The sequence below is a fragment of the Cryptomeria japonica genome, chromosome 5, assembly GCF_030272615.1.
Source record: "Cryptomeria japonica chromosome 5, Sugi_1.0, whole genome shotgun sequence".
Taxonomy (NCBI): Eukaryota; Viridiplantae; Streptophyta; class Pinopsida; order Cupressales; family Cupressaceae; genus Cryptomeria; species Cryptomeria japonica.
In genome coordinates this window covers 66,913,781-66,930,979 of record NC_081409.1, presented here as the reverse complement: position 1 = coordinate 66,930,979, position 17,199 = coordinate 66,913,781, and the positions used below count along the sequence as shown (strand labels likewise).

The window sequence follows — 17,199 nt, the reverse complement described above, 5'->3', positions numbered from 1 at the left end:
GATCATGTCTAATACAGGATATATCATTCTTGAAGCCAGACACTTTGATCATCTTTGTCCTATACAAGAGGTGTCATTCCTGAAACCAGACTGAATCTTGATCTTATCAATCTAACCAATCAAGCTTTATCAATAATCAAAAACCACATCACCGTGATCATAGAATCCGCATTTTCATCAACCACAGTTGCAAAAATCAAATCATTTCTAATCGAGATATCAATTTCACAAAGATCCAAAAACTCCAAAGGTCAATTATCTCAATTGATCTCCCGAGGGGGAATCATCGTATTGAAATTTATCAATCAATAGCTGGGGCATCCTATCGAGCCAATATCACCATCAAAATGAGATTATTCTTTGAATCAACGTGTCATCACACCTTGCTTCAAAGAGGGGCAAAATGTATACACCTAAAAATGGTCTGAAGATAATTAATTAATCTCCCTTCCTAATTTAATTGAATTCATTAGGCAATTTGATTAAATTCTCCCTTTCATCTACTTATTAATAAATCTAAGGATTTATTCATTAAGTTCATTCCATAGTCCCCTTTGATTAATTAATTCAAATTAATTAATCCTCATCCCCCCATTTTCAATCAATTCTTCTAATCCCCTAATTAATTAAAACAAATCAATTTATGAGTTGTTGAGAATTAATTAGTCTTTTCCTATTATTTGAATTTTTAAATTCAAATTACCCACATTCCTCCTAACTTCTAACCACCTAACCTAACCATCCCTCTAACCTAACCCATTCCACCTAACCTTGGGTTTAACTAACCCTATCCTATCTTGCACATTCTAACCTCCTTATCCTAACCTCCTATGGTGTGGATATTTTCTTCTTGAGACACATGGCACTTTGGCCACATGTCTCCTCTCTTGGACACTTGCCCTTTTATGAGCAAATCTCCTTGACACTTGTTACCACAGAGATGACAATTGTCCCTTCCTCCAACCTCTTCTCCAACCTCCTCCAATTTCACCCTTGATATCTTCAGACTCAATCTTGACCGTTGATTCCTGCCAACTCACCCCTAGCCTTGGAAATCCTATAAATATCCCCCATTTTGGAGCACAAAGAATCCCATCTCATTATCAATTTAGGCATTGTTACTATAGGCATATCATTTGAGCATTGTTGTCATAAGAAATTGCATTTTAGATTTAGTTTAATTTGATCATTTTCTAGCATAATTGTTGAATCATATAGCTTAATCAATCTCCTTTCTAGCTTAATTGCATCATCATCATAGCTTAATCATGCATATCATTAGCTTAATTAGTCTCTTGGATCAATCTAGCTTAATCAATCTCATCTTTTCATATCATTAGCATTTCAAATCCTCCGTCTAGGTGTAGTTAAGTCACTGGGATTTCTTATCCAGATCTGAGAGCAAATCCATGTGCGCATCTCTTAGGAGGCGATAAGTCACTTTTTCATGGTTCATCTTTGTTTTCTTATTATTTTCTAACCATGCTTGTAATGATCTATTGAGTGTTTTGTGTTGCAACTACAAGTATCACACTTCACAGGCATGCCAGTTACATGTCTATCTCTCCTCTTTATTTATTTATCTCTTCCATCTCTATCCATCCCTTTCTCCCCGCTCTCTCTTCCATCTCTATCCATCCCTCTCTCCCTCCCCTCTCTCTCTATCTCTCCCTATCCTCTCCCTATCCCTTGTTTCCATGAAATTGCATGACCTACCACGAAGATCGGCCCGAACCACCAACCCCACCAAGAACCCCACTAGAGGAGGAGGAATTTACTACCATAGAAATCTATTGATGGCCGCTAGCATTTGATCTCAAAAAGGAAAATAATTGGATCCACAACTGAAATCTAATATGAGTCATAGGGAATCCAACCCTTTTGACAAAGACATGAATATGGAAGAAGAAGAAGAGATCACCAAGGAATTTTTCCAACAATGTCAACAAAGTGCTTTTTTCTAAAAGCTCATGAAAAGGCTTATAGATGCAGACAAACAAAAGTACCTCTTCATACTAAAAAGCTCATGAAAATTCAAAGAATGAAAGAATCCCAAAAACAAGGCCAAGGGCCTACACGTTCACTCAAAATAAAAAACACTTAAGAGGCAATGACTCCCAAGACAATGCCCATAACCAAGACAATACACATGATCATGATGACATTAGTGAACAAGGGGATGCCCATCATCGAAGGTCCAATGAAGAAAATATTCCGCTAGCTAACATTAACAACAACTTCAAGCACTACAATGACAAATGCAAGATATGCAACAAGGGTCCATGATAAGATATTCCTTGGAGGACATTTGTCCTTATCCTTTTGATAGGAGGTTGAACACAGTACCTTTCCCACCAAATTTAGATATAACAAAGTATGAAAAATATGATGGTAAGAGTGATCCCCGTGATCACATCAAGGAGTTTTGTACTATGAGCTTGGAGTTTTCTCACAATGATACATACATGATGAGGCTATTCCCAAGAAGTTTGGGAGGGAAAACAATAGAGTGGTTGTCCAAACTCACACCTCCAATCAGATCATTTGATGAGTTGCTGAATAAATTCATTACACAACACTCCTACAATATCCAATATGAGGTCACCATGCTTGACTCATGCAATACAAAGAAAAAGAACAATGAAACATTCATGGTGTCCTACAATGATGGAGGCGCATGGTCTCAAGGTGATGAATACTAAGAGGGGGGGGTGAATTAGTATGCCAAAAATCTTTGTACTTAAACACTTTACTATTCTAATAGTAAACTGGTAAAGCAACTTAACAAACAAACTGGTTAGCACACATGCAAACCAAATAGAAAATAATGCATTCACCCACAAAAGCACAAACACCATAACACAAGATATTTTGATGTGGAAACCCAAATGGGAAAAACCACGGTGAGATGAAACTCATAAGTAACTATCTATAGAATAGGAACCAGACAAGTTAAGGTTAGACTGGTTAAGGTCATACAATGTTCTTTACAAGAACAGATCTTGTTAGGAATCTCAATCTCTATTAGGAGACAAGTCTGATTAAAGACTACCTTGCTACAGGATTTTAGATCCACAGATGTGAACCACCTTGTTAGAGGATTTACAAAAGGGTTTTTGGGCCTACCTGGTTAAGGGCTTTAGACTTGTCGAAGATGTGAGTAATCAACAAGTGAGTGATCTAGCAAATAGCACAGGTTGCTTGATTAGATCCACTATGGCTCATAGCTAATGCATTTTTGCATTAATTCAGTCTTCAGTAACTCTCACTCTGTTACATCTCACAAACTTGAACTTCTCAGTTAAGATCATACTTACAAAAACTCATCAACCACCTTAAATCCTTGCAACCACCTAAAACCCTAGACATGATGTCCTTATAAAGGAATCTAATTTCATGTCGGTCCAATAGGATTACAATACAATTTCCTAGGTTCAATGCATCTAAACATACTTGGTAACACGACACAAAAAGCACCGCTAGAGTGTCGGCACCGTCAAACAATCGGTGGATGGTAACTTATCATAAAATGTTGGTTGGTAACTCATCACAGAGTATTACCGGTTTAAACAAAATACTGGTTTAAGCAAAATACTGGTTGCCGGTTTGACAAAAAATGAAGAATGGGAAATATGTGTTCTACCACTTGATGCTTCATGCAGCTTGAGATCTTCGAACCGCTTGGGGTCAACATACCACTTCAGACAGGTAAACACTTTCTGCAAAACACTGATAGTCTAAAGACTATAATGCATCATACTGGTTGGAACAAATTCTGGTTGAGCTTTTAACTCATACATATAAAAGGTGATCTCAATGTAAGTGTCTGTCCATCAATGACAATCACATCATAGTCATCAAAAATGCCAACACAAGGTACCCACAAGATGTACCTGAAAAGGAAAAGATGGAAATCTTCATAGAAAATTTAAATGATGAAATGAGTTATCAACTCAAACTACAATTTATACCATCTTTTACAAAATTGATAGAGAATGGTATCCAAGTAGAGGAAGCTTTGATAAAAAATGGGACCTTAAAATTCTCTAAAGAAGGTGTTAGTTCAAACAACCACCACACCTATAGCAATCAATATAATAACAACGCCTCAGACAAGTCCAAATTTTGGACTAGAAACAAAAATATTGTTAATGATGGTGTAGTCGATGCCAACAATGTAAAGTCTAAATAACCAGTGTTGACTTTATCAGGTAACACATCATCCAACAATGAACAAATAAGTGTCAATCAATGCACTGACAATTATCAATGCGCTAAGAACAATAACAATAACAACAACCAAGGAAATAATAACTATCAAGGGAATAACAACAACAATCAGGGGAACAATAATAATCAAGGAGGCAACACTAACACTCCACCTCCCCCACATCGACAAACCTACTCACCATTGGGACAAACCCTGGAATTTGCATTTTGAGAACTATTGGCAAATAATATCATCACATTGCTAGTCATAAGAAACTTTGAACCCCAAGTCAAACCACCATGGTGGAATGACTCGCATTATTGTGATTATCATCGAAACAAGGGGCATAGAACAAACGATTGCATGAGGTTGAAAAACCTACTTCAAGATATGATAGATAAGGGGTTCATAACAGTTGATGGTCATAAAACCAATAGTGATCACGAGGCTTTCAAATATCCTCTTCCTAATTACGACAAGGGAGGATCATCAACGTCAAACAACAACAAAGGATCCCACATCAATCACATATATGAAAACACCATAAATCACATATCAACATACGACAATCAAGTAAATGTCATAAAGATCAAAGATAAACAAGAACATGCACCAGTAAATGTTATAACAAGGGCTCATAAATATGTCTTGAAGGGGAGTACATCTAGAGCAGGAACTATCCCCAAGACTCAATACAACTTGGTCGATCAACTACAAAGGACACATGCTCAGATATCAATACTCGAGTTGCTTAAACTTTCACCAAAGCATAAGGATATCTTGGAGAAAGCTCTTGTCGAAACAATAGTGCTGAACATTCTGGATGTCAATCTGTTCTAATCCATGGTGGCACATATGATGATGTCACATAACATATCTTTCTCATAACACAATTACGTCTCCTTGAGTCATCCACATAAAATCCCACTCCATATCGAAGTCCTAATCTATAAGCATCGAGTGAAAAGAGTGTTAATAGATGGCAAAGTTGGTCTCAATATATGTACCTTAAAGCTTATCCATGCATTGGGCTTCTCCGAACAAGCTATTGACCCTAAAAAGAAGATCATTATCAAAGCCTATGATGATGAAGAAAGGTCATTCGAGGGAACATTGGTACTACCCATTTGGGTAGGACCTATGCAAAGAGACACATTGTGCCAAGTCTTGGACATAGACTTAACATACAACATACTATTGGGTCATCCTTGGATCCATGAAATGCAAGTGGTACCTTCCATGTACCATCAATGTCTCAAGTTCCCTTACAACTTACAAGAAATTTTAATATGAGCAGATACTATCCCTTTTCAGTACTACAATGCTATGGGGGCAACACAAAATGACCTAGTTCCACACAACAAGGAGGCCCAAGCTTCTTCATCATCCACCATCAAGAAAAACTCAAGTCCTTGTCCATGAACTTTGAGCAAAAGATGAAGATAAAGGACCAAGGCATGGGAGAATACTCTTTTGAACCCCTATGTCTATCTAAATTGCCAACTTCACCAAGGTCTCATGGACAACCTTCCACATCAAGACACCGAGAAATACAACCCATCAAGAAGTTTGATAGAAAATTTATCCAAATGAGCACACTCGTTGAAGAATCAAACGATAAAGATATTCTCAACTTGCTATACAAGGATGAGGAAGAAATCAAAGTTGGTGCCCTAGAAGTGTTCGTTCCAACATAACAATATGGAAATTGGTTCAGAATCATGCAATGCATGGGATACAAAGGAAAAGGACCAATTGGAAAGCATCAAGAAGGCATCCTAGAACCCATAAAACCCCATTCACAACTTGCAAAAGACAAATCAGGACTTGGGTATGGTCAACATATTCAACCTGTGCAAAAGAGAAATCACCACCAAAAACCCCAATAGAGAGAAAAGATAACACATAACGAGGACTCCTGGCAAGAGGTGCTACACCACATAGTGGGAAAGAAAAGAAAAGAACAAGAGTGTGAAGAAAATGAGAAGCGACAAGAATACTTTGCTATCCAAAGGGAGGAAGCTTCTTATAAGAAAGTATATCATGTACAAGAACCTGATCAAATCGAGTCTAAGCCACAACCTGAGGAGATTGCTACTCAAAGAAGGGAAACTATGTATGAGAAAATCCAAAGAATAAAAAAAAGCACTAATCATAAAGCAGCACAAGCCACCCATCTTGTATCAATTATTAGCGATCTTTCTCACCATACAACATCCCTGTCAGATTCAGTGGAGTAACCTTGGATAGCGATTCTGAAACAAATTCCAATGAGTATGAGTGAGACACTTGTTCTGATATTACAAAGGATATTGGAGTGGATACAATCCACACATACACACCCATTCCTTATGAGGGACAAGGCTCGAGCTCTAGATTGTTTGAATTTGGACCACAACATATTTATAAGGCTAGTGAGAATGGACAACGACTGATCTTGACATGCCAAATGACTCCCTACCGCTCATATATCCATACCTCATAGACTGGAAATATTCTGAGCACAATATACCAATCTTCCACAATGATGAGGCCATTGTTCAACACCTTTGCTCTATTAACCTAGAAACGTGCTCCAGCAGTAAACCACATAATGACATTTGCAATCAGGGGAGTGCCAAGTCTCTCAGTCAGAAAATGAACAAAACAAAAAATTGATCTAATAGTGAAAACCATCTAATGGCAGAATTAGATAATAAAAAAGTAAAAACAAAAGACACATATAATGGTGAAAACCTCTTTGAGGCACCTGAAGATGGGAGACTTGAAACTCTTCCTTACTAGGAGAGGTCACTAATCTTGATTGAGCCAACTCAATCAATAAATATCGGCACTAAAGCAACACCCAGAACCATACATCTGGCAAAATAACTAACAAAAAAGGAAAAACTAGACTTTGTCAAATTCTTCAAAGACAAGCAAATCAATTTTGCTTGGACTTATGCACACATGTTAGGGGTATATCCAAATCTCATCGTGCATCACTTGTCCATCGCTCATGGAGCTAAAATTGTCAAACAAAAATTAAGGAAGATGAACCCACATGTAGCCATCTTGGTAAAAGCTAAGCTAAAGAAGTTACTTGAGTAGGATTCATCTGACCCATCGATTATGCGAAATGGATCTCTAACATTGTGGCAGTATCTAAACCAGATAAAAGCATCAGAATTTGTATAGATTTCAGAGCTCTCAACAAAGCTTGTCCAAAGGGTTATTTTCCTTTACCAAGCATTGACACCATTGTTGATCTAACCGTCGGACATGATATGTTATCCCTCATGGATGGTTTCTTTGGATAAAACCAAATCAAGATAGCTCTAGAAGATTAGGATAAAATTGCATTCACATGTCTGTGGGGTACATAGTGCTAGAACGACATGCCTTTTGGATTGAAAAATGCTAGTGCAACCTATCAGAGGGCCATGTCAACAATCTTACATGACATGATGTACACTTTTATGGAATATTATGTGGATTATTTGCTAGCCAAAAAATTCACAAGAGCATAACACCTGAACATCCTGGATAAAATCTTTCAAAGACTGGAACAATTCAATGTCAGATTGAATCCTAAAAAGTGTGTTTTCAGAGTCACATCCGTAAAAATTTTGGGATACATAGTCTCAGAAAAGGGAATCGAGGTGGATCTAGCAAAGGTACAAGCAATCATGGAGATGCCACCTCCTAAAAACATCAACCAATTGAGATCTCTATAGGGAAGGCTACAATCCATCAGACGATTCATTGCTCAATTAGCCGACAAATGTCTCCCATTTACTCCATAAGAATGTACCTTTCAAATGGGAAGACAAGTGTGCAGATTCATTCTACTAGCTCAAACAATATCTAATTAATCCACTAGTTTTGGTACCACCAATAGCGGGCAAGCCACTCATCCTCTATATATCAGCAACAAAAGTGTCACTGGGGGCCCTGCTAGCATAAGAAGATCTGACAAGAAAAGAAAGAGAAATCTATTACATCAGCAAGACTTTGAATGGATATGAACTCAACTATACATTCATCAAAAAGGCTTGTTTGGCAGTGGTGTTCACTTCTCAAAAGTTTCACCACTATATGCTAGCACATACAATCAAGCTGGTAGCCAAAATCGACCCTCTAAAATATCTACTTAGCAAAGCCACTCTCACAGGGAGGCTAGCTAAATGGGTTATGATCCTAAGTGAGTTAGACATTCAATACACAAAACAACATGCCATCAAAGGACAAGCAATTGCAGATCAACTGGCACAAGCACCACTACCAGACAAACACCCATTATAGGTGGAATTTCCAAATACAGATGTGCTCACTATCGCACCAATTAATGGACCTTATACTTTGATGAATCATATGCACAACATGGATTAAGTGTCGACATCTTGTTTATCAATCTAGAAGGACATACAATTCCAAGATCCTAAAGATTAATGTTCCCATGCACTAACAACATTGCTGAGTACGAAGCCTTGGTGATAGGTATCAAAGTAGTCGTGTCATGGAGAATCACATAATTGAAAGTCTATGGAGACTCTCATATAGTCATTAATCAGGTCAATGATGATTATCAAATAAAGGATGACAAGTTGATGCCCTACACGCGAATGGTGGATGATTTCAAGAAGTGCTTTGTAGACATCACCTTTGAGAAAATTCCAAGGTTGGACAACAGAACTAGTGATACAATGGCCACTATCACCTCACTCCTGCAAATTCTAGATAAACAAAATCGTTATGTATTCCTGGTGGAGCAATTATTTTCCCCGGCCTATAACCATTCAGAATCCCAAGTTATCTGTGCTCTAAACAGTTCTAATTCCCCCCTATATGGGAAGATCTATGCCTATCTCAAAGACAATACCCTCCCACCTGACCTATCTCGCAATGAAAAATGAAGCTTTATCTGACAAGCAACCCGCTACACCTTAACTGCTGACACGCTTTATTGTCGAGGTCTTGATGGTACTCTTCTTCGATGCCTCGATCGTAATGAATCTAACTCTGCCTTACATGAGCTTCATGAATGTATTTGTGGTATGCATTCAAGTGGTCCTACTCTTGCTAAGAAACTCCTGAGGATGGGATATTACTGACCGACAATGGAGAAAGAGTCCTATCAGTTTACTAGGAAATGTCCTAAGTGTCAAATTCATGGTAACCTCATACATGCACCGACGCAAGAGTTGCAACCATTAACTACAGCTTGGCCTTTCTGTTAGTGGGGACTCAACCTAGTGAGAAAGATCCATCCTTCCTCATCAAATGGACACAAGTTAATCAACACGAACACCGAGTGCTTCACCAAATGGATTGAGGCAGTTCCATTAACTACATTGACCGACAAACATATAGCTTCCTTTATCTTGAATTACCTCATCTGTCGGTACGACATCCCTAGTTCCATTATCACAAATAATGAAAGACCTTTCAAAACTCAAGATGTCCAAGAGCTTTGTGAATGATTCCATATCCAACATTGCTTTTCGATACCTTATTATCCACAAGGGAATGGCCAAGCAGAGGCCTCAAACAAGACAATCTTAAAAATCCTCAAAAAGATAGTGAATGATGCTTGTAAAGACTAGCACGTCCTTCTCAATGCTGCACTTTAGGCCTACAGAACGAGTATCCACACACCTACAAAAGCTACACCATACTCATTGGTGTATGGATCATAAGCTATCCTACCTATTGAGGTAGAGATTCCATCAATCTGGGTGTCATTGAAAAGCCTCATTCCAGATGAGGATTATCAAGTCAACAGATTGCAAGAGCTCGAGCTACTTGATGAACATCGCCAACGAGCCTTTGATCATCTCAAGGCATATCAACAAAGAATATGCAGAAGCTATAATCACAAAGTCATCCCAAGGACTTTCAAAATTGGTTATTTGGTCCTAAAGGAAAACCCCCAAAATCAACAAGATCAAGAAAAGAAAGGGAAATTTGAACCCAACTAGCTGGGGCCCTTTGTTATCATATTGGCTTATGGATCGGGAGCATATCAATTATCAACTTCAAAAGGGGACATGCTTAGCGAGACGACCAACAACATCCATTTGAAGAAATTCTACACTCAAGTCGTCTAATGCACAGATCAAGCAAAAAAAGAAAATAAATAAAAATGTATAAAAAATCATCACTAGGGTGAAAACCTGGGAAATAGGACCCTGTGACACAAAAAAACAAAAAATCAAGAAAAATACAACAAAAATCATAAAAATAAAAAAAAGTGGTGAAAACCTGGCAACAGACGCTATTTGTGATAAAGCAACTCCTCTATCTATCGGTACTCGTATCATATCTTTGGCTTCATCTGATCTAAACCCATAACCATCGTTGAACACTTATAAACGCAACATTATCCCGAACATACTTAGCGTAGTCATTGTCACTGATTATCTAAATCAGTTATCTAAATCATATCCCACCATGGCTTGGTGGTCAATGTGCATATCCATATCGAAGTAGTATCGACAACAAGGGGCAAAATCCTGACCTCGCTAGGGGCATTCCACCTTGTGGGTTTTAGACATCAGATCAAACACATAGAAGGTCAACAAAGATCGGAACAACCAACACTGAGAACTACAATGAAAGAAGGGTAGTCATCATGGAATTGAACTGATTGGAATCGAACAAAAGATCTATTTGCAAGATGTTTTACTTGACAATAATACATTTCCAATAACATGCATGCTTACTTATGGTTGTTAATTTTTGCTTATCATATCTCCTAAGAGACTCAAGGATGTCTCAACGACTAGAGAAGCAAGGAAGGAATGTGATTTTTTCTTTGTCTGTTGTTCGGGAGTGAAGCCTTCTACTATGCAAATTGGTCTTATGACGTGATTGGGTAACATATCACCGAAGACATTCCGGATTTATATGGGACTAAGGTTAACTCTTGTCTATTTTACGCAAGCAACACTCAGGTCATCTTGGTTCAATAATACCTCGACACTTGTGTCATCTTGCAATATCAAAATCCATGTAAGTTATACTCAGGTCGTTATGGTTCAATTATACCATGACGCTTGTATTAAATTTCAACAAATCAAGGCTCGATGATAAAAAAAAATAGGGAAGCACTGGCAATTTGATCAAAAATAGGTGACAACATTCAGAATGAGAATGAATATTAAGCTTTACATTAGCTACATTATCGTACCATGATAAGATTACATTTAGATTGCATTATCATTCTCATTATCATTAATCTACATTTAGATTGCATTATCATTATCATGTTAATCTACATTTAGATCGCATTATCAATTATCATTATCATGTTAATATGCATTTAGGTGCATTATCACATCATGTTACAATTGTATTAGATGACATTATCATATCATGATTTATGTGCATTATCATTACATTTCCATAATGCATTTCATGTCATGATTCCATCACATTTAGTTACATGTACATTTTCATATCATTTTAAGAGTGCATTAGTGACATTACATCTACATCTCATATAGTCTCATATCACATCATTATCATTTTGTATCACATCCAAAATAAATTACAATAGATGCATTACCATTATCATCTCATATCAGAATACATTCACATACATGAACATTTCCATATCATATCATATCAAAACATTTTGCACATCAAATCAACATCTTGTAAAAAGAACCAAAACATGAATGCATTTACATGATCATCCCTATACATACACGCATTCCTCACATATCACCTGCACAACATATAAATCAGTACATCACATTATCACACACATCACATAGACAATCATTTGCATCATCAAAGAAAAAATCATATAGATCATGCATATCATATAGCTCATAAAAGCATCCATAAACATGTAGAAGCATATCTAGTATCATACCATCCTACACATGTGTGACCCATGCTGATCCAAAGGAAAATCAAAGATATCAATTAGAAGAAATAAATGTCCAAAGTCCTTGGATATCATATCAATAACATAGTCTATGGATCAAGTAACATAAACAAGATCAATCAAAATACAACAATGCACATCTCGATGAAATCATCAAAGGTAAAATGATATGTGTATCATCATCTATAAAGAGAATCAATCAATCCAAATTCCATATAAAAAATCAATCAATCCAAGTTCAATATCGAAAATCAATTAGTCCAAGTTCCATATCGAAAATCCATCAATCAATGAAAATCAATCAATCGAGCAACACATCGAAAGCCAATTTCGTATCAAAAATCAATCAACTAGAGTCCCATATCGAAATCAAGCAACATATCGAAGTTCAGTATCATATCACAATTAGTCAATCAAGGACGCAAATCACGCATCCTATCGACACTTGACCCATATCAACAATTAACCCATATCGAATCAGGATCCATATCGACCTTTGACCCATATCGACACTTTTGACTCATATCGACTATCAAGTTTGACCCGTATCAACCTATTGACCCATATCAACCTTTGAAACATATCGACACTTGACCCATATCGACAATTAGGGTTCATACCAACATGACCTTGGTGGATGTGTGGGGCATGTATGCGCTATTCCCACATTAGTCTTCCTCATTTCGTCAATATTCTTTTTAATATAATTTATTGATAGATAAATATCAAACAATTTAAAAATTCAAAATTTTTAAATCGTCCAAACTTTCGAAAATCATCCCACATCACGCCACTACCCCAGAAATCATATTTTTTCTCAATTTATCTCCCGAGGGGTCATATTGACATCGATTTCATATCAAATCAATTCTTCATATCTGGGGCATCATATCGACAATCTTGGCAATGAAAACATCATATCGACAATTCTGGCGATAACACCATATCAGAAGATTTTGACGATAAATTGAGCATTTTTATTTGAATCAACATGTGGTCACACGTTAACTCAAAGAGGGGAAAAATGTAGACACCTAAAAGTTGCACAACGAATTAAGTGAATTTTATTTATTTAATTATCCCTAATTCTTCCAATTAATTAAATTAAGATTTAATTAATATCCCCTTCTTCTATCTAAGCCATTTAATTAAATTAATACCCCCCTCTAAGCATTTTAATTAAATTCACATTTAATAAAAAATATCCATTTATCCCCTTTCCTATTTTTATTAAATCTACATTTAATTAAAATACCCTTTGCATCTAAATAAATCAACATTTATTTGTAAATCCCCCCACTTGCAAAATCTTACAAATGCAAGTTGCATCCCTTTTGGCTAAATTAAATCATTTTAATTTAACTAAAAATCCTATTTTCCCTCACCCACTTGCAAAATCCTACATCTCCCACTTGCCTCCTAATCATCCTTCTAGAACCTATCTAATCCCTTCATTATCCTAATTAAACCATTTTGTTTCTTTCTAGGTTGCTCATACATGTGTGAGCACATATCCCCCTTCTCCCAAGGTGGGACCACATTGACTTTTCACCTTCTCCCACAAGGCTAAGCTTGCGAATCTGGTACCGCATCGATCCCCACCCTCTCCCCCCTTGTGACATTTGTCACAAGGCTAAGCATTTCAACTTGGGGCCACATTCCTCCTTCAATCTTGATCCTTGATTGGTAATCAATCTTGGTCTTCCATTCCTAAGTCTTCAACTCTATAAGATGATCCCTTGTCTCATATCCAATATCCATCTTTATTTGCATCCTATCTATAGCTAAATTGTTTTGTGTGGGTTACTAAGGAGCTCCATTGTCTTCTCTTAGAATTTTAAGATCATCTTAGTTGCATTATACAATATATTTCATCATGTTTTAATATATCATGCTATTTTCTTTCCCATGCTAGGTCAATATCATCTTCATAACATTCTCATGCTAGCTTAATCTCATACTAATCTTCTCATTTTGGTAACATATCTAGTTTCATATCCATTTACCATATCACTAAGATCTTAGTTGCATTCCATTTAGATCTTAGAATCATAACATCTCTCATTCTTTAGGTAGTCATCCTAGAGATCAAGTGCTCTTCCAAGATGAGAGCTACCTTGATTTGAAGGATCCTTGGAGATAGAGGAACATGAGACGTTCTTGGAGTTCTTGATTTTGAAGGTAGTTTAGTTTCTATTTGGGATTTCTAACTCCAACATAATTTTTCATGTGTGTGTTTGTTTGTTGTTTGAGTCTCTTGCAGATTCCCCAATTTAGAGCTCACAGTATTTGTTGGAACTCTTGACATTTACATGTGTGAAGATGTTTTAATAAGAAAACACAATCGAGATACTTGATCTATTTCTATGTAAGTTTTGTATTTCACCATAGTGTGATGGATAAGAAAGAGAATCAAAATATTTTTGGTGGATTGTACATCAATATGATAAATTAAACAAAATATAAAGTAAAACGTGCATATATTCATACATCGTCCATATATGTGTGTGTACTCATTATATCTTCTCTACATATGTCTTCCTCTTAATTATACATGATCCTTATTCTCTTTTTTCTCTCTTTTCCATTCCTTATATAGACTCACAATCCCTTTTAATTTTTCATTGTCCAAGCTAGTTATAATATTTCATAAATAATATTTATTTTCCCTTCCATGTGAATTCACCTTTCCTCTTATGATATTTGTATTTATTAAATCTTATTGGTGAATGTTAAGGCATGTTTAAAGTTATTTAAGGGCTATGTGTGGAGATTGTGTAGTGACATGCAACCTCCTATATCCTCACTCAATGTCTAATGTTCAAAGTGATAGTGTGAGGTCTAAATATTATTGTGTGCAATATCACACAACCTTCTTGTATTTCTTTATTGGATTTGTAACTCTTTTGTATAGTACCATAAATCATTTGTAATATAAGTTAAGATTATATTTGGGTACTACCACAATAGTGTGTCCCACTTTTAGGACTATTATCACATAGATATGCACCCTTACTAAGTTGTCTACTTAGCTATTTGATGTAACATGGAAACACTCTTGGGCCTCTGGGTTGCCTGCAAGTTGGGGTGAATCTCTAGAGAAGGTTGTTTCATTTGGAGTTGTCACCTATACTATTAATTTTTCACTAGGAAAGAGAGAAACATTGTTTACAATGGTGCCTAAAACTAAGAGGTGATGCACCATATATTTCTTTTTAGATCAATATTGTGGTTTTGATGCAATCATACAATGACCAAGCTAGTTCTTAGATAACTCAAGAGTTTTTACATATTTATGCATCAATATTTTATGAGGAGGCTAAATGTTTTCACAATTTTGAAGGAAAAAAGAAGGTTTTGTCACAACTAAAAGTTGTCCACATTCATACACAACTCACATCTTGCAAGAAACATGTGTTTCACTACCTATAGGTGCTAAGATGAGACATATATTGGAGGATCTGTACAAAAATCTCAAAAAAAATACATCAATCATAAGGTTGGACATAATAAAACTACACATCGAGAAGCAAATTGTTGTAGTTCATTGATAAAAGGCATACTTGTAGTAATATGTGATTTAAATGCTTTTTAGTCTTCACCAAGTAAAATATTACAATGATGTTCTCAATCTAAAACTGACTTTGAGTCACAAAACTAACTTATAGCTTGAAAGAAAAGATCCTATGCTTTATTATGAATAATTAAATAAATAATAAAAATGGACCAATTAGAAATACTCACACATAAAGTAACTTGACACATTGATTTAGCAGTCCCACATTGAATACTAAGTCTTAGGTAAAGAGGTGCAACTAGCCCTGTGTTGCAGTGACATGGACTAATATCGTAAATGCATGTTATCGTAACTTGAAAAGCCATTTCACCTTATGAAATAATCCCATATCTATAAACCATTTGTAAACCAAAAAAGATCACATTATATCATAAACTATAAAAAGATTTTATTTTCATTTACATTTATATACTTATCAAAATATACATTGAATCAACTCCAATTTAATCCCTATCATTCAATCGTTCCTTCCTTCTGAGGGGTCGACCTTAGCGAGTGCCAAAGTCCGTCTACTCGACCTTAAGACAGGGATAACTCTGAAGACTGGGAGAGGAGAAGAAGTGGTGAAAGCCAGATCATCAGAGACTGCTCGTTCGAAAGGAGAGGAGAGCGATAATCCGTATTAAATGTGAGATGCGGTTGGTTCTTTGTTTATTTTCTCTATGATAAACTCACAATTTGATTATCAATAGTAATAAATCTAAAAAAGTCTCCCTAATTTAACAAGCCACAAACCCACAATACAAATTTAAGGATTTGAAATCCAAATCTTTATTTAGCCTAATATTGTTGTTATCTCGACCACTAGGTAGACCACAATCCACCATTAATAATCATATTTTGCGAATACTGGATTATTTTTCAATTTATCTAGAAAACCACTTTGCACTAACTGAGCGGTGGTACAAAAGCCCTTTGCCTTCACTTCTTCCTCCAGTAAATCAGCATATACATCAACATATCCAGTTCTAGGAAACTTAGTAACCACGTCATCAATAGTGTCCACGTGTATGAGAGGCGCAAATGCCCCGTAGACATCCAAATGGGTCCCTAAGATAAGCACAACACCCTCGGGCGAATGCCCACACGTGGCAGAACTGTCCACGTGTATCATCTCTTTATGCCTGAAGATGGCTTCTGCCACCGTGTCACTCACACTTGGTGACGCACCTTCCTTCAACAGGAACTCCCGGGCCAGGATGCCACCGTGGAACTCGAACGACATCCCACTCAGCGCAAACGCGTCATATGTTAGCCCCACGTCATGCAACATGGATGCCAGGTAGGCTGTGTGGTGATCCCAGTTAAAATGGGGGAAATGCTGGGAAGCTATAGCTGTGCCAAAATAGTAGGAGCGCATACTGTGCTGGAAAACCTCTAAATTTAGGCAGGATTTGGCGTAGGCTGTGGCCTTTTCGGCTAAAGGTGTTTAAAGGCTTCTAGTTTTCCTTGTGAAGCTTTTAGCAGAGCCTCGTTTACCTGCTTCTCCAGGCTGTTCAGGTCATCCAGCTCCTTCAGCACTGAGAACGACGCCAT

General features: G+C 36.7%; 1 protein-coding gene across 1 annotated transcript; it reads right to left on the bottom strand.

Annotated features, from left to right (window-relative positions):
* Positions 1-16,489: 16,489 nt before the first annotated feature.
* Positions 16,490-17,199, bottom strand: LOC131032714 (cyanamide hydratase DDI2-like). Its single transcript, XM_059220334.1, has 2 exons — positions 17,143-17,199; positions 16,490-17,029 (listed from the first exon to the last, which is right to left on the bottom strand). The coding sequence occupies exons 1-2, from the start codon at positions 17,197-17,199 to the stop codon at positions 16,490-16,492; spliced, it is 597 nt and encodes a 198-aa protein (XP_059076317.1).